General features: G+C 46.4%; 2 protein-coding genes across 12 annotated transcripts in view; one reads left to right on the forward strand and one right to left on the reverse strand.

Annotated features, from left to right (window-relative positions):
* Positions 1 to 13,809, reverse strand: part of ATG4B (autophagy related 4B cysteine peptidase) — a 669,563-nt gene extending 655,754 nt beyond the window's left edge. For 4 of the 10 annotated variants that reach the window (XM_033957649.1, XM_033957646.1, XM_033957648.1 and 1 more), the window contains exon 1: positions 13,451 to 13,560. In XM_033957649.1, coding sequence (XP_033813540.1) covers positions 13,451 to 13,526 — 76 coding nt within the window. In that variant the 5' untranslated portion in view covers positions 13,527 to 13,560. The other 6 variants (XM_033957650.1, XM_033957653.1, XM_033957654.1 and 3 more) reach the window with 4 other exon arrangements.
* Positions 13,810 to 14,309: 500 nt separating this feature from the next.
* THAP4 (THAP domain containing 4) overlaps positions 14,310 to 23,345 on the forward strand; it is a 468,751-nt gene continuing 459,715 nt past the window's right edge. For both annotated transcript variants that reach the window (XM_033957644.1, XM_033957643.1), the window contains exon 1: positions 14,310 to 14,452. In XM_033957644.1, coding sequence (XP_033813535.1) covers positions 14,376 to 14,452 — 77 coding nt within the window. In that variant the 5' untranslated portion in view covers positions 14,310 to 14,375. The remainder of the gene's footprint in view (positions 14,453 to 23,345) is intronic.

The following is a 23,345-nucleotide window of genomic DNA, read 5'->3' on the forward strand; positions in this document are numbered from 1 at the left end:
GCCCTTTCATAAAGCGAGAAACCATGGGATGCGCAGAGAGCGGTTTCCCATCCAAAGCAGCAATAGCACTAAGATGGACTAGAATAGAAGTAGATTGGAGGCCCGATTGGGACAAGTGAAGTAAATAGTCCAGAATTGAAGCTAAGGAGGAAGACATTGGATGAAGCTGACGACTGGAACACCAAGCAGAAAATCTAGTCCATTTATGGCCGTAACATTGATGAGTTGATGGCTTTCTGGACGCTAGAAAAACATCTTGAACAGACTGGGAAAATTGAGAAGAGTCTGTTATGTAGAAAGGTACCAAGCTGTCAAATGGAGAGACTGCAGATTGGGATGAAGTAAAGACCCCTGACTCTGCGTGAGTAGTGAAGGAAAAACTGGTAGAAGTAGAGGCTCCCTGATGCTGAGTTGTAGAAGAAGGGAGTACCAGGGTTGTCTGGGCCACCGAGGAGCTATCAGGATCATGGTGGCATGTTCCGATTTCAGCTTGACAAGAGTCTTGAGAATCAGAGGAAATGGAGGGAAGGCATAAAGAAACTGATTCCTCCAGTGCAGAAGAAAAACATCCACCTCGAGACGGTGAGGCGAGAAGATTCGGGAACAGAACAGAGGGAGTTTGAAGTTGCTGGGTGACGCAAATAGGTCTATCTGAGGGGTCCCCCATTGAAGAAACACTTGACGAAGTGTGGGGGAATTGAGTGTCCATTTGTGAGGTTGCAGCAGACGACTCAATTTGTCTGCAAGACAGTTCTGTTGACCTTGAATGTAGACAGCTCTGAGAAAGATGTTGTGAGAAATCGCCCATTGCCACAACCTGAAAGCTTCTTGACACAGGGAATGAGATCCCGTTCCCCCCTGTTTATTGACATAATACATGGCTACTTGATTGTCTGTCCAAACCAGAACCACCTGGTCGTGAAGAAGATGAAGAAAAGCTTTGAGAGCAAGGAAAATCGCTCTGAGTTCCAACAGAATGATATGACACCGACGATCTGTGGACGTCCACAACCCTTGTGTACGGAGACCATCTACGTGGGCTCCCCACGCATAGGTGGACGAGTCGGTTGTGAGCACTTTCCGATGAGGAAGATCGTGAAACCGCAACCTCTGGAAAGATTGGAAGAGAGCAACCACCAGCGGAGAGAATTCTTCAACAAAGGAGTCACCGCTATTCGACAAGAAGGTGAGTCCAGAGCTTGTTGCCATTGAGACGCCAGGGTCCACTGAGGAATGCGAAGGTGAAGTCTGGCAAGAGGAGTCACATGAACCGTAGAGGCCATGTGGCCGAGCAGAAGCATCATTTGACGGGCAAAAATGGTCTGAAGACAAGACACCTGTTGGCAAAGGCAAATGAGGGTCTCCAGACGGTTGAGTGGAAGGAACGCTCTCATGCTGACAGAATCCAGAGTCACGCTAATAAATTGAAGAGACTGGGCCGGAACCAATTGAGATTTGGGAAAATTGACATGGAACCCCAGACTTTGAAGAAATGTAATAGACTGATGGGTCGCTGCAATAACCTTTGGAAGAGAAGGGGCTTTGATAAGCCAATCGTCGAGGTAAGAAAAAACCTGAAAATCTCGAGAGCGTAGAGCCGCAGCCACGACTACCAAACACTTGGTGAACACTCTTGGGAAGGCTGCCAGGCCGAAGGGAAGAATCCTGTATTGAAGATGGAGATTCCCCACCTTGAATCTGAGAAATTTGCGAAAGTTTGGATGAACAGGGATACGAGTATAAGCCTCTTTGAGATCCAGTGAGCACATCCAATCCCCCTGATCCATGAAGGAGTACAAGGTCGGTAACGAGAGCATGCAAAACTTCTCTTTGACCAGAAATTTGTCGAGGGCTCGAAGATCCAGAATGGGTCGCAAATCCCCCGTCTTCTTGGGCACCAGGAAGTATCTGGAGTAGAACCCCTGATTGTGCTGGGGAGGAGGGATCTCCTCCACCGCTCGAAGGCGAAGCAGTGCCTGAGCCTCTCGAAGAAGAAGGGGGAGTTGCGAGGAACTGGAAAGACACTCTCTTGGAGGGTGATCTGGGGGCACTTGAATCAGGCGCAGAGAGTATCCCTCGCGGATGATGATCAGGACCCATAGGTCTGATGTAATGTTTTCCCAACTGGAATAAAAAAGGGAAAGACGACCTCCAATGGGCAGGGAAGAATTTGGATGCAAGGAGGTTGGAATGCTCAAGGCTGGACCGTCAAAAAGACGGAGCCGGTTTCGCAGGAGCAGGCGTCTGAGGTTTCTGAGGACGTTGTTGTTGAGGCCACCGAGGAGGAGGACGGGAAAAAGCTGGAGTGGTTTTCATAGGATATCGGCGAGCAGGAGGTTTGTAAGCTCGAGTCGTAAAAGGTTTGGGCTTCGGACGAAGGAGGGAGGCAAAAGAGCGCTCATGTTCAGAAAGCCGTTTCGTGGCCGCCTCAATGGAATCGTCAAAAAGTTCCTTGCCTTGACACGGTAAGTTGGCCAGACGAACCTGCAAATTAGGGTCCATATCGACTATCCTAAGACAGGCTAGATGATGCATGGCCACTGCAAAAGCCGAGACCCTACAGTGTTCTCTCCAGAATTTTTTTCCAGCCGGGTGGTATGAAAAAGTAGCCGGGTGGGGTGGGACAGGGAAATTTGGTGGTTAGAATAGGGTCATTAAATCCAGTGCTGTACCTAGTATATGACAAGAGAGAAGGCTTCTGGTTTAGGTGTAGGATGTGGGTAGGAACCTTTTCCCACGGCTTTGTGCACTGCAGCACCCAGGGAGCCGGCCCGAAGACGCCGTGTTGATCGCTGCAAAACACTGTCTTGGGCCCGATGGAGGTGCCGGCCCTGCGGACTGGCAGAAAATTTCTGCGGACCGGCACCGTTCCACAGACTGGCAGTTGAAGAACACTGCACTAGAGCACCAACACATGAATTGTAAAACTAAACAAGTCAGATCCTGCACAGTCAATTGATTTTGTAGTCAGTGCTAACAAAAAACCATGTCCTTTTCATACACACAGAACAGAGAAACACCCTCACCCAATATGGAATAATCACAAATTAAAAATAGAAATATGTAGACAAAAGTTAAATTGATGCAACCCCACAGAAACAGTGACACATGTCCCCTAATACTGTACAAAATATAAAGACAGTAGATATAAATTTGAAAAAAAACTGATACATAACAATCACCACTTTAAAAACCAAATAGAAATAAAACAAATAACAAGAAATAAGAAAATACAATTTTATTGGACTAATCCAAGTTTCAAGTTTCAAGTTTTATTTACATTTGATGTATCGCTTATAAAAAATATCTAAGCGATGTACAATTTAAAAACCAGCAGATTGTGGTAATACATATAATTTAACTAAGTTAGACAACTGACTAAACAATTTGGACAAACATGATTGGGTAGGAAGGAAGGGGAAAGTTACAATTGCATTATTTGTTAAAATTTACATAGAATGGATAATACAATAGGTATAATTGGAATGAAGCAAGAGAAAAGAATATTAGAGACATATGAGAGTATAAAATAGATCATTTCATAAATCAAATGCATCTTGAAATAAGTAAGTTTTTAACAATTTTTTAAAAGAGATAAGATCTTTTTCATTTTTAATAAAATTTGGGAGGGAGTTCCACAAAGAGGGAGCCACCACTGAAAACATATCTTTATGTCTAGTGCCGATTATTCTTAATGAAGGGACTGAAAGCTGATTAGATAAAGATGATCTTAAGGATCGAGGAGGATTATATGGGACTATCATTTTTGATATGAATAGGGTTTCGTTTGAGATTAATGTTTTATAAACTAGAAATAAGGTTTTGAAAGTGATTCGGTGAGAAATTGGAAGCCAGTGAGATTTGATGAGTAAAGGGGTAACGTGATCGTATTTTTTCGCTTTATGAATTAATTTAATTGCGGTATTTTGTATAATTTGAAGTCGTCTCCATTTTTCAGTTAGCTTTCAGAGGCCAAATCTTTCTTCAAGACAGTACAGTATGCAGTTATGATATCTTGTCCTGTCCTGAGGAAATGGGTTTAGTCCAAAAGAAATAGCCTTATTTCCATTTCCTATTTATAAAGTTTTATCAATACAGTTACAATACTACTTGATTCTATGTAAAGCAACAAAAATATATCTTTCTACCTTTTGTAGTTTCTGCTTTAATCATCTTCTCTTCGCTCTTTTCTTTTTATACAGCGTTTGTCCTCTCTCCCTTTGATGCAACATCTGCCCTCTATTTTTGCCTCTTCCACCCTGCCTCTGCTCTCTCTACCCCTTCCATCTCTCTCTCCCACACAGCATCTTCCCTCTTTTTATGTCCTTCAATAAACTGTATATCCTGTGCCCTTTCTCTGCTTTATACATGATTCATTTCAGCTTCATCCCCTCTCCATTTTTCTGTCTCCACTCCCTCCCCTATGCTCTGGCATCTCTCTCTTCTACTTTCCTTCCTTCCTGCCCACTCCACCCCATGGTCTGGCATTCTATCTCCTTCCCTTCCCTCCCCCCAATGCTCTGGCATCTCTCTCCTCTCCTATCTCTCCCTCTCTGCTCTGGCACCTCCTCTCCTTCCTTTCCCTCTGGTCTAACATTTGTCTCCTTAGTTTCCCTTCCCTCTTCCTTGCCCTAGCATCTCTCTCCTCTCCCCCTTCATTATCTGGCATCTCCTCTCCTTCCTTTCTCAACCTCCCTCCTTCCTTTCCCCTAGTCTGGCATCTCCCTCCTCCCCCCATGCCCTGACATCTCCCCCTCCATGGTCTAGTATCGCCTTTCCTTTCCCTCCTTCCCATGGTTTTTGCATCTCTCTTTCCTCTCCTCTCCCTTCCTGGTCTTTCTTCTCCTTCCTTCCCTGTCTCTCCTCAGTTGGGTGCAGCAGCAGCATTTCTCTTCCCCCTTCCCTCTCACTCTCCTCCTCCACTGCTCTTCCCCCTTCCCCTATCCACTCTCCTCCTCCACTGCTCTCCCCTCAGTCCTGCTGCAGCTTTCCCTCTTCCATTTTAAGTCCAGCAGCACTCTCTTCTGTTCCCAATCCAGCAGCACCTCTCCCTCTCACCTCCCTCCACCACTCAGCTCCAACAGCACCTCTCCCTCCCCTCTACTTCCATTTCCCCCACTGACTAGCTGCAGCACCTCTCCTTTCCACCCCCAGGGCCAGCAGCACCTCTCCTCTCTGACTAGCAGGGCTCTTTTCCCTTCCCTTACCCATTCACCTCCCAGGTCTAGCAGCACCACTCCCTCCTCTCCTCTTTTCGTCTCCTTCTATCAGCACCCCTCCCTCTAATCTCTCAGGTCCATTGGCACCACTCCCCCCTCCCGATGAACAGGCTCTATTGTAACTTGCCTGACTGCTGCCGTAGCTTTAGCGAGTAAATTCCCTCCAGCAGCCTCGGGGCCTCCGAGGAAGAAGGAAGTTACATCATTGGAGGTGGAGCGGCCTAGCAAAATCTCCGAGGCTGCAGAAGGGAATCGATTCGATAACACTACTGCAGCTGTCAAGCAAATTACAATAAGAAGAGAGCGGTGCTGCTACTAGTCCAGGGTATAGAGAATAGAAAATAACAGTGGCAGCAAGAAGGCGGGAAGCTTGCCAGCGCTACATATCACATGTTGGGAACCTCTGTACTAAGGGACTTAAAATGAACATACAAACAGTTCCTCATCATTGGTTTTTAACTTTTCCCCCTGCCTGGGAAAGCAAGGGGCACTACTTTTAAGATTTACTTCACAAGCAGGTAAACGCAAGAAAGCCAGGGCAGGTGAAAAACGTTTGGCCTCTCAAGACGTGAAGAAGAACTATATCATGGGGGGGAGGGGGGAGGCGCATGCCAAAGTAAAGTGCCAAGGAGAGGCGATCCAAATCACCTTGGCACCACACTGGAAACATTTAATTTCCTTTACGGAAGTAGCCTCGAGTTGATAAGTGACGTTTTCACTTTCTTTTACCTTGATACAAGTTTCCCCAAAGCAATTTTCTACCTCCCCAAGCTCGTCTTCCTGATCGGGAATGGGAGCCGCCCAGCGCATACACCCACAAAATATAAATTGCAGGCTAGTGTTACGGGGAGGGTTTGAAAATCACCTGTTTTTTTCGGGGGGGGGGGTTACTTTCTTTATTAGGAGAGAGCGGTGCTGCTGCTAGTCCAAGGTATAGAGAATAGAAAATGACAGCGGCAGCAGGAAGGCAGGAAGCATGCCGGCGCTGCATTTCCTCAAAGCAATTTTTTACCTCCCCAGGCCCGTCTTCCTGATTGGGAACGAGAGCCACCCATCGCATACACACACCAAATACAAATTGCAGGCTAGTGCCGCCTTAGCCCATAGCGAACGCATGCTCTGGGGCTCTAACGTGTGCATGTCGGCTTCCCTTCTCTTCCCCCCCCCCAGACATAACTTACGGTTTCGGAGGGAAGCCGACACGCACACATTAGAGCCCTGGAGCATAAGTTCGCTACGGGCTAAGGCGTGAAATCTCCAAGCGGTTTTTATTTGTTTTCTTTTGTTTTTTAATATTGAGCAGAGGGCAGCAGCAGAATTCACAAGTGGATGATAGCCGGGCGCTCATCTAAATTAGCTGGGAGGACCGCCCAGCTAAAAGTCCCTAGGGAGAACACTGCCCTAGAAGAAAGTTCAAACGCATCATAAGATGCCTGCAACATAAAAAGCCTCAACTGGGAAAGAGTTTGAAGGATCTGTTTAAATTCAGACAGATGGTGCTTGGACAAGTCTGGAGAAAAGGATGGGAACAACTTAAAAAAATGGTTAAAGTAGGATGTAAAGACATAGTTGTAATTTAATATCCTGTTCACCATCATAGAATTTTGATACAGTCTACGACCAAATTTGTCCATAGTACGTCCTTCACGACCAGGAGGGACAGTTGCAGACACCTTAGATGGATGAGCCTTCTTAAGGGAGGATTCCACCACCAAAGATTGATGGGAAAGTTGTGACTTTTCAAAACCTTTACAGGGGACAGTACGATAATGTGACTCCAGTTTTGATGGAATAGCCGTCATCAAGTATGGTATTTCCATATTACGGGTGAAAGTCTGTTTAAGCACCGGTGTCATGGGGAGCCACAAAGTCTCCTTAGGAGGTTGTGGAAGCTCCATGTCTGCCAAGTATTCTGGGGTATATTTGGAATCTGAGTGTAAATCAAAATGAAGAGCTTGACCCATATCATAGACAAATTTGGCAAAGGAAGACGATTTTGAAGAAGAAGCTTCCTCAGGGGAGGCAGACCTGGAACGAGGGGCTACAGAATAAGAGGGCGAAGCCTCACGTGAATATTGTGACACCGGCTCCGACTCTACATGCACTGTCACTGAAGAAGCCCCACTACCAGTTTGTGGTGGAGTAAAGGAATGTTTTTTCAGACTCCTCGATGGAGATGTTCTAGGAGTCCGAGGGGTAGAATGCCTCGAAGCTGGAGGAGAAACATCCCGAAGTAAAGACCTCGAGGGAGGAGTCCTCGACCTCGAATGCATCGAAGACACAGAAGAGGTAAGCTTCGATTCAGAACGAGGAAGGTACCTCAAAGAAACCTCCAAAGGCCTCGAGCTCTTTGAAGTGAGATGTCTCGACGGCTTCGCTCAATGCTTCGGAGAGGCAAAGATGATCTTGAGGTAAGATCCGGCGAGGAATCAGAGGAAGAAACTCTTTTACGAGATCTGCCCCATGGATGGTGTATCAGGGTCTCAGGTTGCTGCTCAGGCTGGTCTACCCGAGGCAAGGTCGAAGAGGGGACCAACTGAGCCACAATGGAAGAAATTTGCATAGTCAAGATGGACTTGAGCATATCCTCAAACATCGGCACCGAGACCAAAGGATTCTGTGGCACAGGTGCTCCCATGCGCTCCAAGGAGGGCGACCTCGATTTAGAGTATTCCCGAGACTTGGAGGCACGTTTTGCAGAAGGTCTGGAGGATAGAGTGGCACCCGGAGCCCCGGGGAGCGTGGAGAGAGACTCTGGTGGCTTCTTGGACATGGTACCTGGAAAGGAAGCAGGAGACTTACCCCCAGACACAGGCTCCGAGGACGAAATCAAAGAGGCCTTCGAGGCCGAGGACCCTGAGATCTTCGAGGCCGAGGCCGAAGTAGGTGTCGAGGACGAGAGTTTCGCGCCTGAGGTCGTCCCCGATGACGAGGCCTTTGGTCCCGAAGGCGTCGAGACAGTCGGGGCCAAGGCTCTTTCAGGCTCCATGTGAAACAATTGAAGAAACCTGTCACAGCAGCAGCGAAAAGCACGAGGCTGAAGGGTTAGACAGCGATCACAATCCTCTGGACGATGACTGCAACCCAAACAAACCATACACCAACTATGGGGATCGGTGATAGAAATCGTCCTGCCGCACTGGTAGCAACGTTTAAACCCGGTTACAGGCTGGCACATAGAAAAAATAAAGTCCGTACTGGAAAAGTAGAGGGCCTAGGCCTAAGCCCTCAAAACCGGAAGAAACAAAAATAAAGAAAAAGTATTTATTTATTTTTTTTTTTTTTTTAAACGAAAAAGAAATGAATCTGGAGCACAGCGACCAAAGAAAAAACTGTAGCCGCGGTGAAGAGAAGGCAAATGCTGCAGAGCCAGAAGAACAAGTCTTCTCAGCTCTGCGGAAAATGAATAACTGAGGATCCTCACAGGAGACGCGCCCCCTAGTTCGGGCGGGAAGGCATGCGCGCACACGCGGTGCAGCACTCGAAAGCTCGAGATTTTCAAGCAAGTTTGCTTTCGAGGCTGTCCGCTGCGGGGCTCTGTCGGTGACGTCACCCATGTGTGAGAATATGCTGCCTGCTTGTCCTGGGATAAAATCTTATACTAAACAAATAGGGGATTTTACAGTAAAGGTGGACTCCCAAGTAAAGGAATTTGGTGAAACTATAGAAGGGGTTAAAAAAGTTCAAACAGCTTTAAAGGAAAATTTAAATATTCACCAGAGAATGAAAGACTTGAAAACTATGAGAGACATTTGAATTTAAGGTTTCTGAAATTTTCCTCAGTCTCCTATATTACAACCAATTGAGATGTTAAAGAAATATCTGAGAGATCTTGAAAATTCCTGCTGAATCTATGCCCCCGATAATTAAAGCATACTATATTTCCTTTGGAAGCCCACTGAAAAAAACAATTCCATTGCAGAACCAGGAGGCCAATTTAGATATTACTGGCTTACTGGAGAGTTTGGATATTATTTTGAATACAGCAACCCTTATTGTAACATTTGCATTAGAATATGATAGGAATTGGATATTTCGAATATATTTCAGATTTAAAGAAAGAAACATTTATGGGTAATTCAGTTTTGATATTTCCTGACCTTTGTAGGAGAAAGGCCTTTTTGGCTCTTACCTGGTATTGGACCTCAAAGGGACTTTTTTTCCTGCAGTTCTCCTGCAAATGTATTGTTAAAATAGAGGAGAAATCTTTTGCATTCTTTAATCCTGAGCATTTGAAAAAATTCTTGGAAGCAAGGAAGCCTCCAGCCCCAATAGCAATCTCAACCCCTTCAATGTGAATTAAATTGAAAATAATGAAACCTAACAGGTCCGTCAGTTGTAAATCTAGTCTTTCTTGATAGTTTTTGAATTATTTCCTGTCTTTTCAACATCTTGCCTCAGCTTTCTTAAATAATGTCCTTTATAATGAGGTGTAATAGAGTTACTAACGGCCTCTTTTACGCGTGACAACAGCCCCAAAGCCCTTTAAATCTCTATGGGCTTCAGGGCCGTTAGCGCAGTGCAGCCGCTAGCGCAGCTTTGTAAAAGAGGCTGTAAATGTTAAACTTGGTGGATATTGATTATTATTATAATTTGTTTCAATTGTAACTTTATTTCTTTGTCAAGTTATATGTTTATAAAAATTGAAAATTTTGATAAATAATTAAAAAAAAGAAAAAATTTGAAGGCTCTTTGGGGTACTAAGGCCGTGCTAAATGCTAATGCATCCATTATATTCTATGGACACATCAGCGTGCACTATAACAGCTAGCGTGCCTTAGTAAAAGAGGGGGTTTGTTTTTTCTCTAGTATAAATTTAATGAAAATATTAAATTATACTGAAATTCTGGATAATTAGCAAAAATATTGTTTAAATGTCAAATAAACTTACAGAATTTGGATATTTTTGAGCAGAATTTCACTAGGAGTAAATAGTGTAATTCAGCTAAGTGACAGCTTTTATCATCGTTTCCTGAACTTTTCAATGCTTTCTCTATCCTTCCTCCATCCATTTCCATTTCCATCTTCATCTACATTTACTTGAAACTACACTTCAACTTGAAGTGGTCTCTTATTCTCAAAGGATCATGCCTCAATAAACTGTTTAGTCTATAATAATAATAATAATAATAATAATAACAGTTTATATACCGCAGTAACGTTAAGTTCTATGCAGTTTACAAAAGATTAGTGAAGTACAAGTTGAGTTAGCTTAAGGGATGTGGGAACAACAGGGAGAAAGGGCAGGAACACCGTTAGAGAGGGGAAAGAGAGAAGTGGGTCAGCTGTCTAGGTATCAATCAGCTTCTATCAGACCCAGAACCACAAGTCGAATGTGAACAATAATTATGGGCACCTATATGTTTAGCTCTTAATTATTTTTATAGTGGCGATTCCTCCCCCCCCATTTGGAGGGCCACCAAGGTCATGACCCCTTGGGTTTTCCTACCTCATTTGGGGTCCCATCCCATACTTTGGGAAGGTCTAGTCTAGCATACACTGTATGCACCAGGTTATATTTTGTTTTGGCACATCTGACCCAGGCATGGATGCTGATTAGACAGCTGTAGGACGCCTACAGCTGCCTAAAATCAGGACGGCACTTTTCAGAATCAGGGCCTCAGTGTCTGTGCCTCTCCATCTAGAATAAGAATTTAGTGGGACCCTCTGCCAGAACACCCCTTCCCTGGCCATTTTTCCACATTAAAACTAGGCATATGCTGCTGTGTACAAATCATTTTATACATGAGGATAAGATAAGACTGAGGGCTCTTTTTACAAAGGTGCGCTAGTGATTTTAACGCACGTACCGGATTAGCACGCGCTAGACAAAAATCTACCGCCTGCTCAAAAGGAGGCGGTAGCAGCTAGTGCACGTGGCAATTTAGTGCGCGCTATTCCGCGTGTTAGGCCCCAGCGCACCTTTGTAAAAGGAGCCCTGAGTCAATGGACACTTAGGAGCAAATTCTACAAACGGCGTTCCGATTGTAAGCAGCGGTAGATGTCACACCGCTGTCTAACCAGCCAATTGGGACGCATGTTATCTAAAAAAAAAACCCAAGGCAGGCCGCCTACACTATAGGCATCTGTCGCAGGTGCAGGGAGGCACCTAGGGGTGCTTAAGCTCGTCAAAGGCTGGGCGTGGTTTTGTCCAGAAGTGGCCTTGGGCAAGTTTAAGTGGCTCTAGGCATTTCCCTAGGGCTGCGGCAGATGCCCAAAATGTAGGCCATTAAAATGCTAGCTTACATTTTGAACAGACACGGCTGCTCAGCTGATCGCAGCAAGGAAATTTCTCTGCCACGATCAGCTGAGCGGCCACAACAGGGAACACCACTGCAAGTTGTCCAGCTGGAGGGATGCCCACTCCCTCTCGCCGCCACTCTTGAACCCCCATGACACTGTCCGCAGCAGGAAGGATGCCCAATCCCTCCCGCTGCCACCCCTGAACCCCCACCCGACACTGTTCGTGGCAGTAGGGATGCCCAATCCCTCCCACCACCACCCCCAAACCCCCACCCAACACTGTCCACAGCAGGATGGATGCCCAATCCCCCCACCTGCCACTTGTCTGTGGCAGGAAGGATGCCCAATCCCTCCCGACGCCACCCCGAACTTCCACCTGCCACTGTCCGCAGGAGGGATGCCCAAACCCTCCCACTGCATCCCCTTCAAAGGCCCCCGGCATGGGAGTGGCCTTTGGCATCTGGCCATTCGGAGTCTTAGACCACTCTCAGTGCACCCCTGAAAGCACTGGGAAGGAGGCCTAAGACTCTGGTTGGCTCAGATGCTTAAGGCCCTTCCTAAGAGAGGATGCACTGGGAAAGGGAAGGCCCACCATTGTGAAGGGGCAGGCCTGACGGTTGGAGGGAGTAGGCATCCCTTTGGCCAGCCGAACTACAGAAGGTACTGGGGGGGGGTCGGGGTAGATTTTGGAGTGCTGGGCTGGGGGATTCAAGTCTGGGGGGTGGTGTTATACATTCAGGGGGGAGCCTACTGGCAGGAGGGAGAGGCATCCCTCCTGCCTATTGCGGGTGGGGGGTTGTTTTGGGTTTTTGGCAAGAAGGATTAGGCATCCCTCCTGCAGGGGGCCTTTGAGGGGGGTTTGGGGGTGGTGGCAGGAGGAATAGAAGCTCCCTCCTGCCACAGACAATGTCAGGTTGGGGTTCGGGGGTGGCAGCTGGAGCAATTGGGCATCCCTACTGCCACAGACAGTGGTGGGTGGGGGTTCGGGGGTGATGGCGGAAGGGATTGGGCATTCCTCCTGCTAGCTAAGTTTGCATGGGGGGGATTCCCTTGCTGTGATCAGCTGATGGGAAGGGATCACGTACAATTCTCTAACCGGTACCTGTGTCATGGGTGCTGGTTAGAGAATTGGGCAGATTAGGTGGGTTTGGGCGTCTGTCCCTTAGGGAAGACGCAATTCTCAGCTGCTTCTTAGGCAGCTGCAGAAACTGGCATCATATACAGAATTTTCCCCTTAGACCCCATTCATTCAATCTATTTCCCACTTGATCCAAAGTTCTCAGTGGGTTACAATAAATATACACCCCCCAAAAAAACCCCAAAACATTAACAATAAACTCACAGCACTGATTATCTCCGCTTTCTATGATAAGAAACACATCAACAGTCAGCATTGTGACTGTCTGAGTTTCAGCCCCAAGACATCTAAATGCTACTATATATCTCAGTTTTAAATAATTAAAGCCTCTAATTTCCAGAAATTAAATGTACATCCACAGTATATGCTCCGATGCTGAGGAATAGAATGAGCGTCAGAGCATTTACCTTGCCAGCGAGCGCTAAAACATTCTACCGCAGCTTGATAAAAGGGGACCTTAATTATGCTTATTGGCTTAAATTAGGCCAGTCAGCTAAAATGAAAACAATGCATAAGAGTAATTGTTGCTTTCGGTGAATCTGCCCTATAATGTTATGGCATTCTTTTCTGTTATTTATTTTATTATTGTAAACCACTCTGACTTATTAATTAGAATGGTATATCAAATCTTGTTAAACTATCTAAAAAGGGAAACAATCTAGTAGTGACTCACATGAACCAACCATAGTAAGTCTCTATATACTGTCTCATTCTTCACTTTAGAGGGAACAGCCACTAACACCAAAAGGAAAGTATACAATGCACCCACAAAATATTTAAAACATATATGTGTGAGAGATAAATAGATGTATCGTGTTGTTTTTAACAAGTCACTAATCAAGGCACTTACAGAAACACTGTAACAAGAAAAGCAAGCAGCCATAGCCCATTCTCCCAGCCAGACATGCCCTGACAGCCTCCTTCATGTCACACAGCAATGGAAAGTGCAGGTACAACCCCATAATCACTGGTACCCACCGAGGTGAGAACCTTGCAGGTCTCTAGGCCAAATACAGCTCGTGTCTACGCTCACCTGCGTCCATCATTCCTCGCTTAATCCAAAGAAAACAGACCACAAGCGAAAGGGAAGCTGCCACAGACCTACACAAGTACAACCTACCCCAATAACCCAGCTGCTGCTGTGGAAACAAGGCTCAATACAGCCAATCAGGAAGCAGTTTCACTGTGGTCCTTTCTTGATGGGCGGGGTTTACTGGTCACTAAATACAGCTCACGCGCGTGATTACGGAAATGAGCACGGTGGTGAGCTACGTGGTGCCATTTTGTTGTACGTATTATGCCTGACATATAAGCACTCTTAAGTTATCCTACTGTTCAGCTAATCCCCCCAAAAGTAGTAATTAACAAGAGAAAGCAAGAGTTGTATGGAAGTACTGTATGTTTCACTATCTAAAGATGACTACAAGACAAATTTATCAAACAGAATAAAGTTTTACGATATAGCTATTACAAATATAAAGCACAGTATTGAAAATCCAAATGTCCAGCTGTAAAATGACTGCTTATTGTTCCAGTGCTTCGCAGTTTTTGAGAAAACTACGTCCACAGGAAAAGTTGGCAGCTACTATTTGTTGAAACTGCATTGCTGTTCAGGCAGTTGTGAGGCGAATTGGGACCGCCATCTTGTTGTACGGCCACGAATGCTGCTCTCCCTATCTTTGTTTTGGTCTTGGTTTTTTTTTTTTCTGATAAATTACGTTCGCCTCAGTTAAACGGTCGGTCCCGGAACTGAAGGCAGGGTGTTTAGGCCGGAGATGGTGATTTGCTGTGCGGCGTTCAACTGCTCTAACAGGCAGGGGAAGGGAAAGAAGGGGGCCATCTCCTTTCACAGGTAAAAGTAAGCTCGGGGTAGCGGAAAGGATTACTAAGCCCTGGACCAGTCAGGAAAGCAGTCCCATTCCCTGGCTTTTTGGATTATAGAGCAACTTCCCAACCCCGAGGGCTCTTACGTGCCCGCTTTCAATTATGCAGCCAGTGATTCTGTAAAAAAAAAAAATATATATATATATATATATACACACACACACACAAATACTGCCTGCTTGCCTTCCCTTAGTTTTAAAAGATCTGTTTAGTGCCTGTGTTCTTCTGTCTCGGATTTACTTTCACAGACCCTCCCGCCTGGCTGGCTGCAAAAGGAGTTCAATTGCTACTGCTTCAGTACATCCTCATTGGGGAGAAATAATTTTTCTGATCTGGACTTTCTCATTGTGGGTGGAAAACGGGGTGTGGAGAGGGTTCGTGTTTGTTCCTGGGTCTGAATCCAGCAAAAGTCCAATGCGCTTTCTTATTTGGGACGAACCTCGATGGCTTTGTAGGAAATTTCTCACCAGTTGTAGTGGGAGATTTGCTGAAATTGCTGGCGATTTGAGGATCTCTAGGTTAAACTCTTTTATATATCAAAGACTCCGGTACCGTGCGATATGCAGGGGTGGGAAATATTGGAGGGAACATATATTTATACTACAGCACGTGGAAAGAAGGATTGGTATTAAAGCATGATATTTTAGTATAGTAGTAATTTTTTTTTTTTTTTTTTTTATATGACTCTCTTTACTGATTAGTTAAGGTGTTTCTGCAATAAGCACTGGTTTATCTCCCAATTTCTTTGTTGTGGTTTAATTCTGAAAGTAATTCATATTAGAGAATATGGTTGATGAGAACCTGTGACTTCTTAAATTTGGTGACTCCTTCAGAAAAATCAAGAATAAAGCAAATAATTAGCAAAAGCTGAGAAAGAAATTAAGAACTCCAAGGAAACAATTAGTGCCAAGGAATTCACTTATTCAGAGGACTTGAAAACTAGGGAATTAACTATCAGTAATAGTGCATAGGAAATTACTATTGGTTGTTAACATTTGTTTTAAATTTGCAAAGCATTTTCAGTTAGGACTTGACTCACTCAATATTATTTTTCTTCTCTTCCTGCTAGAGGGGAGGGGAAAGTAATAATTTTATTAAGAACATAAGAATTGCCGCTGCTGGGTCAGACCAATGGTCAAGATAGCAACTGTCAAAAAAGGATAATTATCAACAGATTATTCATTCAGAAAAGAAGAAAGAAACACCTTTCACTGGCTTTTACTAAACCGCAATAGAGCTTCTTATCATGGGCCAGCAAGAGAAATGCTCCGACACTCATAGGAATTGAATGACTGATGCAGCATTTAAACTAAACCTTAAGCTTATATGCCACATCTTTTCTATAAGGATAGAGTTCTGCACGGTTTGCAAGAGTTTTGAAGAGAGGAAAATATAATAAGAATTAGTGACTATATAGAGAACAGCGGAATTTACATTTTTGAAATAGCCACGTTTTCACATGTTTTCAAAATGATTGGAACGAGCCCAAGTTACACAGTTGGACAGGAAAGTTATTCCAAAGCTCAGTAATTTTTAAAGTAAAGAGATTTTCCTAATTTTCCGATATAGATACACTTCCCCTTCCCCATTTGCGGTTTCAGTAATCGCGATTTCACATATTCGCAATTTTTTGGGGAGGGGGAAAAAAAATACCCATCCTTAAGTCTTCCCCCTGGCATCCCAGCCTTACCTGGTGGTCTAGCGGGCTTTCGGGGCAGGAGCGATCTTCCTACGCTCCTGCCCTGTGCAGATCACCATTAGGAAATAGCTGTAGGGAGTTCCCGTTGTCTCGAGAGACGATGGGAACTCACAGCAGCCATTTTCTAATGGCGATCTGTACGGGGCAGGAGCGTAGGAAGATCGCTCCTGCCCCGAAAGCCAGCTAGACTACCAGGTAAGGCCGGGAGGGAGGCGGGGGTGGGTCAGAGCTGGATATTTGCGGTTTTTTCGCCATTAGCGGTCCGGCTCTGCCCCTATCCCCCGCGAATCCGGAGGGAGAAGTGTAATGCCTTTTAACAAGGGGAAAGATAATTTAAGCTTGGTAATATCAGGTCTCACAGAGTTCCAGGATAGAATAATTAAAGGAGGAAGAGTGCCATGCAAGATCTTAAATGTTAGGCAGGCACATTTAAAGTAAACCCTAGAGATTAATGGGAGCCAGTGAAGTTTTAACAAAAGCGTGGAAACATGATCATATTTGCTTTTTGCAAAGATCAACCTAGCTTAAGGTGACCATACGTCTGTTCCATTGTCCCCACGCATAGCTTCAGGACGCCAAAATGTCATGTTTTCAGAGACGGTGTCCTGAAGCTGTGTGTGGGGACAACGGGACAGGGGATCTGCCTGCTACAGCAACAACCGCAAAAAAGGAAGGTACAGGTGCCGGCCCAGAAGCCTCCCCAACATCAATTCTGACGTTGGAAAGGAAGTTCTGAGCCAGCCAATCCTGCCTGGCTGGCCCAGAACTTCCTCTCTGACATCAGAATTGATGTCGGGGAGAAGGGAGCAAACAGGGCAGGGGGTCCCCGACTGCCAGGTAATCAGCTTCCCTCCCTCCAACTCCCTCACAACACACACAGTGTTAGATCACCCCCCCCCCCCCCCCAAGATTCAGTTCACTCTAACACTGTGCGCACCATGAGGGAGTGGGAGGGAGATAAGCTGCTCTTTTTATCCATCGGGAGGCTTTGAAATTATGAACTGAGGGAAGGGGTGAAAAGAGTAATATCCATCCCGACCCCCTCAAAAAAAAACAAAAAACGACAAAACTGGTGGGTGATCACGTTGAGAGGCTGAATGAAGTAGCGCTGATCTTGATCAGCCACCTCACACGAGCTTCAAGTTCAATGTGTTTTTATTTGTTCGGGCTTTCCCCAGGCAATACTTTGCACTGTATCGGGGAATCAATAACTGCAGGTAGGAGGATCTCTCTCTCTCCCTCTTAAGCTGCTTCACTTTTACATACACAGTGGCTTTCACAAACACTTTGTTAGGTTTTCATTCCTACCTCTTCCTGATACCATGAATGAAGTTTTCTCGCGTGCAATGCAATGTTAAGAGCCCTGCGGTATGGGTTTAGTTCGCTTATGAGTGAGAGGGCACCGAGGGAGTGGGAGGGTGGGAAGCTGACCTTACCAGGGGGGTGGGTGTGGGGAGAGAAAGGGAACGAGGAGAAGAAAGAGATGCCAAGACCATGGGAGGGAGGGGAAGAAAAGGAGATATCAGACCAATGAGGGGGAAGGAAGGGAAGGAGACAGATGCCAGACCAGGGACAAGGAAGGAGGGAGGGAGAGAAAATGCCAGATAATGGAGGGGGAGGGAGAGAAAGAAGAGAAGGAAAGGAAAGAGATGCCAGGCCTTGGGGTTGAGTGGGAAGGAAGAAAGAAAGGAAAGGAGAAGAGAGAGATGCCAGAGCATAGGGGAAGGGTGGAGACAGAAAAATGGAGAGGGGGGTGAAGCTAAAATGAATCATGTACAAAGGAGAGAAGGGGCACAGGACAGTTTATTGAAGGGACATAAAAAGAGGGAAGATGCCATATGAAAGAGAGGGGTCAGACACTAGATGGAAAGGGCAGAGAGGACAGTGAATGGAAGAGGTAGAGAGAGGGGGACAGACGCTGAATGGAAATGAGGGGGAGAGGAGGGAAGATGCTGAATGAAAGTGTGGGGGAGAGGGGGGGACAGATGCTGAATGGAAGAGGGGGCGCAGATGCTGGAAGGAAGTGGGGAGGAGAAAGAAAAAAGAGCACATGCTGGATTGAGGGAAGAGGATAGAGTTAGACACTAGAAGGGGTGAGGGAAAGAGGTGGAAAGCTATAGGTAGACACAATGAAAGAGGGAAATTGAGGACTGAATAATAAGAAAGAATTTAGATAGAGGCAGAAAATAAATTGAGAAGGAAGAACAGGAGGAAACGAGCGGAGAGAGAGATGCCAGAGCAGGGGGAAGGGGACGAGACAGATACCAGACCTGGGAGGCTTTCCTGCTGAAATGCCCCATCTCCCAGGCTCTCCAATGTTACAATACTTGCCTCCAGAGGAGGAGACAATCCGATCTGCGGGGTCTCCCCACTCCGTGGAGAGCTTGTGGTCCGAGGCTGTGAGGGCGGTGCTCTTGCGCCTGGGCTGAGAGTAGAATCTGGCCCAAGGAGAATCGCCGCGGTCCCGCCAACTTCTGACGCTAACGGGGCACTTTGCATTCTCCTCAGCAGCTCGTCTATAGTTCCAGCAGAGATTCCTCCGGTGTGCCGCGAGGCAGCAGCGGTGCTCCGGCCACGTCTCTTCGCATCTCAGGTAGGTAGTGAACTCACTACCCAAAAATTTTCTCGAAGTCGGTCAAACTCTGAAGAGCGTTCCTCAGCACTTCCTGCATGCGGCCATCTTGGATCCAATGAATTGTCCTGCTTGTCCTGGGATAAAGCACAGTTACTTACCGTAATAGGTGTTATTCAGGGACATCAGGCAGATATTCTCAGAACCCACCCACCCACCTCCCCTGGTTGGCTTATTAGCTAGCTATCTGAACTGAGGAGACGCACCCTAGGTTGGGCAGGTAGGCACTCGCGTATGCGTGGTGCAGCAGTCACGAACTTTCTAAAGTTCTACAAGCAAGTCTCCTTGCTAGGCTGTCCACATTGGGGCTCCGTGGATGACGTCACCCACATGTGAGAATATCTGCCTGCTGTCCCTGGATAACACCTGTTACGGTAATTAACTGTGTTATATAAGCCCTACCCCAAAAATAAGCCCTAGTCCAAGGATTTGCTGGCAGTTCCCCTTCCCTCCCTCCCATCCCTTGTGAAGCAGAACCCTTGAGCGAACACCGCTCCACCCCGAGCACCTGCTGTGCAGCCGAACCCCCATCCTTCCCTCCCATCCAAACCCTGCCGACCGCGCGCAAGCCCTAGTACATACCTCCCTAAGCAGCGTTGGGCCGGCAGCACTCTAAACAGGCTGCTTCCGCCTTGTCCGCCCATGAATTCACTCTGCCGTATTACTGATGACATCATTAGTAACGCGGCAGAGTGAATTCAAGGGGCGGATAAGGCCGAAGCAGCCTGTTTAGAGTGCTGCTGGCCCGACGCTGCTTATGGAGGTATGTAGGATTCACTCATGGTCGGCGGTGTTCGGATGGGAAGGAGGGAAGGCTGCGGAGGCAGGTGTTCAGGGGAGGTGCGTGCTCCAGGGTTCTGCTGCATGAGGGATGGGAGGGAAGGATAGAAGCTGGGTTAGGGTCCTGCTGCACAAGGGATGGGAGGGAGGGAGGGAAGGGATGTTGGGCAAGGGTCCTGCTGCACGAGGGATGGGAGGGGGAGAAGGATAGAAGCTGGGTAAGGGTCATGTTGCACAAGGGATGAGAGGGAGTAAAGGATAGAAGCTGGGCAAGGGTCCTGCTATACGAGAGATGGGAGGGAGGAGAGAAAAGATGCACATGTGGGGGAGAAAAAGGAAAGAGGAAGAATTGGGGTGGAGGAGAAGAAGGGAGAGATGATCATGTACATACCCCGAAAATAAGACCTAGTTTGTTTTTTGGGCCTAAAATTAATATGACACTGTCTTATTTTTGGGGAAACACGGTAGTTCCTTTATTGTACACCTTTTTACATTTGATTTATGTTTGCTCACTCTCAGTTTAAACAGTCGTGATGTCATGCTCATATAAATACGTTTACATGGGAATAAAATTTTATACACTACAAAATCTGTGTTGCAATTACTAAAATGTCTGATCTCATATTCTTTACCATTGAATGAATTGCAAAAACATTTAGATTGTAGTGTGATTTGGCAAGTGTTGCAGTTCCCACATTTAAAAATGGCCTATGGTAGGAGGTGTTTGTGTTTTTTCAGGCAGCATTGCATGGCAAATATATTTAAGACTGTATGATCTTGAAAAAGCTATATGTATCCCCTTATCTTGAAATGCAGGATGTATTTGCAAAACTTCCCATCTATCTACTATAATAAAACCCAAAGCGCGCATGTGCACTTCAAACTTCATGATCCCTGTGTCCGTAATCCGTAGCTCCGTACCAGTAGAACGAGCCTATGGTGGTTTTCTGGCTTCTACTGCGCATGTGGAGTTTGAAATGGCGACCATGGACACAAGGAGACGGAGAACACGCCGGCAACTCCCTCATTCCGCCCTCACTCACTGTAGGTCTTGACATGTCAAAATCTGGCCCACCAGCACAAACTGCTGCCGCTGCTGCTGCTCTTCATTTGCGTTTGCCCTCCTCTTCAAAGCAGCCTGCTGAGGATCACCGGCCAGCTGTAGCGAACCTCGCAGACTGCTCTCCACCTCAGTAGCATGTTCCCTTTGATGCGATCCCGCCCCTTCTCTGACGTATGGGATCGCGTCAGAGGGAACGTGCTACCGAGGTGGAGAGCAGCCTGCGAGGTTCGCTGCAGCCGGCTAGCCATCCTCAGCAGGCTGTTTTGAAGAAGAGGGCAGACGCGCATGAAGAATAGCAGCGGCGGCAGCGGTTCGTGCCGGTGGGCCAGAAGAAACCAGGAAGCCGGGATGGAGGGAGGGTAGGAACGGCAGTTTGGGAGCAGCTATGAGGAAGCAGGGAAGTGGTGTTGCTGGACAGGGGGGCTATAAAACGAAGGGAGAAGGGCTGCTGCTGGACAGGGGGAGCAGGGAAGAAGTGCTGCTGGACGGGGGGAGGTAAAACGAAGGGAGAAGGGCTGTTGCTAGACAGGGGGAGCAGTGACAGGTTGCTGCTGGACAGGGGGAGGTAAAATGAAGGTAGAAGGGCTTATGCTGGACAGGGGGAACAGGGAAGGAGTGTTGCTGGTCAGTGGGGAGGTAAAAGGAAAGGAGAAGGGCTGCTGCTGGACAGAGGGGAGCAATGAAGGAGTGCTGCTGGACAGGGGGGAAGTAAAAGGAAGGGAAAAGGGCTAATGCTGGACACGGGGAGCAGGGATGGGGTGCTGCTGGACAGTGGGGAGGTAAAAGGAAGGGAGAAGGGCTGCTGCTGGACAGGGAGAGCAGGCAAGGGTTGGTGGTGGACAACCGAGGAAAAAGAAAGACAGAAAGAAAGAAAGACAGCGGCCAAGGAGAGAGAGAGAAAGAAAGAAAAACAGACAGACACACATATCTATTCTAGCACCCATTAATGTAACGGGCTTAAAGACTAGTTTTTAATAATCTTAGAAATAGATGAACTGTGGAACTGTGTACTCCATATTTAAGAATGCAAGTTTCAAAATGATTCCCAGTATCTTAATTGTTTGTTTTTAGCAATAAATTTAGCTCTTCTGTAAGCCTTCTTTATAACGTGTTTAGGGTATCCTCTAGTTCAGGGGTAGGGAACTCCGGTCCTCGAGAGCCATATTCCTGTTGGGTTTTCAGGATTTCCTCAATGAATATGCATGAGATCTATTTGCATGCTCTGCTTTCAATGCATATTCATTGGGGAAATCCTGAAAACCTGACTGGAATACGGCTCTCGAGGACTGGAGTTCCCTACCCTTGCTCTAGTTTCTAATTTCTTCATTAATTCCTTAGATTGTGCTATATAGTCCCCTGTTTCAGAACAGTTTCATCTCAATCTTAACATTTGTGAAAAAGGAAGGCCGTTTAGCAGATGTTTTGGCTGACAGCTTGTACAAGCCAAAAAGGTGTTCCTGTTTGTTGGTTAAAAAAAGTGGCAGTTCTAAATCCATCAGTGTTTTGTGTGATTTCTACATCCAAAAATTTGATCTGATTAAATGAACTCTTGCTTTTGTGTTTGATGGACAACTCTATTTACAGTTGAATGAAGTAGCTATGGGGGCTACTTTTGCCCCTTCACTAGCAAATTTATAGATAATAAAATATGAAGATAATTAGATAAAATGTTCTTCCTTCATTGGGAAAATACAAAGATGGCGGAAATACATTGACAACATTTTTATGCTATGGATAGGGACCAAATTAGTTTCAGAGATTTGTGATATGGTTAAATAGTTGCGATTCATACATTTCAGTTTGAAAGCAAATTAAGGCCTCTTGAAATGTGCTAGAGCAGTGTTCCCCAACCCTGTCCTGGAGGACCACCAGGCCAATTGGGTTTTCAGGCTAGCACTAATGAATATGCATGAAGCAGATTTGCATGCCTGTTACTTCCATTATATGCAAATCTCTCTCATGCATATTCATTAGGGCTAGCCTGAAAACCCAATTGGCCTGGTGGTCCTCCAGGACAGGGTTGGGGACCTGTGCTATAGCCATATCTCGGCTCTACCTTATGGCGAATGCTTTAAACCAGCGTTTTGCTTCCGTTAAGATGGATTCCTTGATGGCAGATGTTACCAAATGCACTTCGACCAGGGCGTTCCATTCTAAGCTCCGCCATGATCCTGACATATTCTGTTCAGAGACCTGGATTTCCTGATCTCGAGGGTGGATTATATGGCAGATGCTCTGTATAACATGTTGAAAGTCTTCACTAAGCTTTTTCCTATTCCATTTCGGCACGTACGATGCTGTGGATCAGACAGTAGTCCTGTGACTCATCCTCAAAGGCGACTTTGAACAAGTTGCCCTTACAGGGACAACTTCTGATTGGCAAGGGTCTGGATGACCTCAAGGCTAGTATGCAGGACCGCAGGCCCAAGTCTTTGCCTGTCAACAGGCCTTGAGTCTCGAGGGGTTCAGGGCGGTTTCATTGTCATGCCTTCAGACATTCCCTTCGTTATTCGGGGTCTCCGTTGACCAGTGTTCCAGTTTACCAGACCACGGTTCGGAGGTTCTTTGCGCCAGCCATACAACAGTGTCTGCCAAGAAGCAATTCTGATGTCAGGTCTGTGCCCGCCCTCCCTCCCATGGATCGGGGGATGGCTCTCGGCCTTCCTTCAGGAATGGCAGGCCATCAA

The sequence above is a fragment of the Geotrypetes seraphini genome, chromosome 9, assembly GCF_902459505.1.
Source record: "Geotrypetes seraphini chromosome 9, aGeoSer1.1, whole genome shotgun sequence".
Classification (NCBI taxonomy): Eukaryota; Metazoa; Chordata; class Amphibia; order Gymnophiona; family Dermophiidae; genus Geotrypetes; species Geotrypetes seraphini.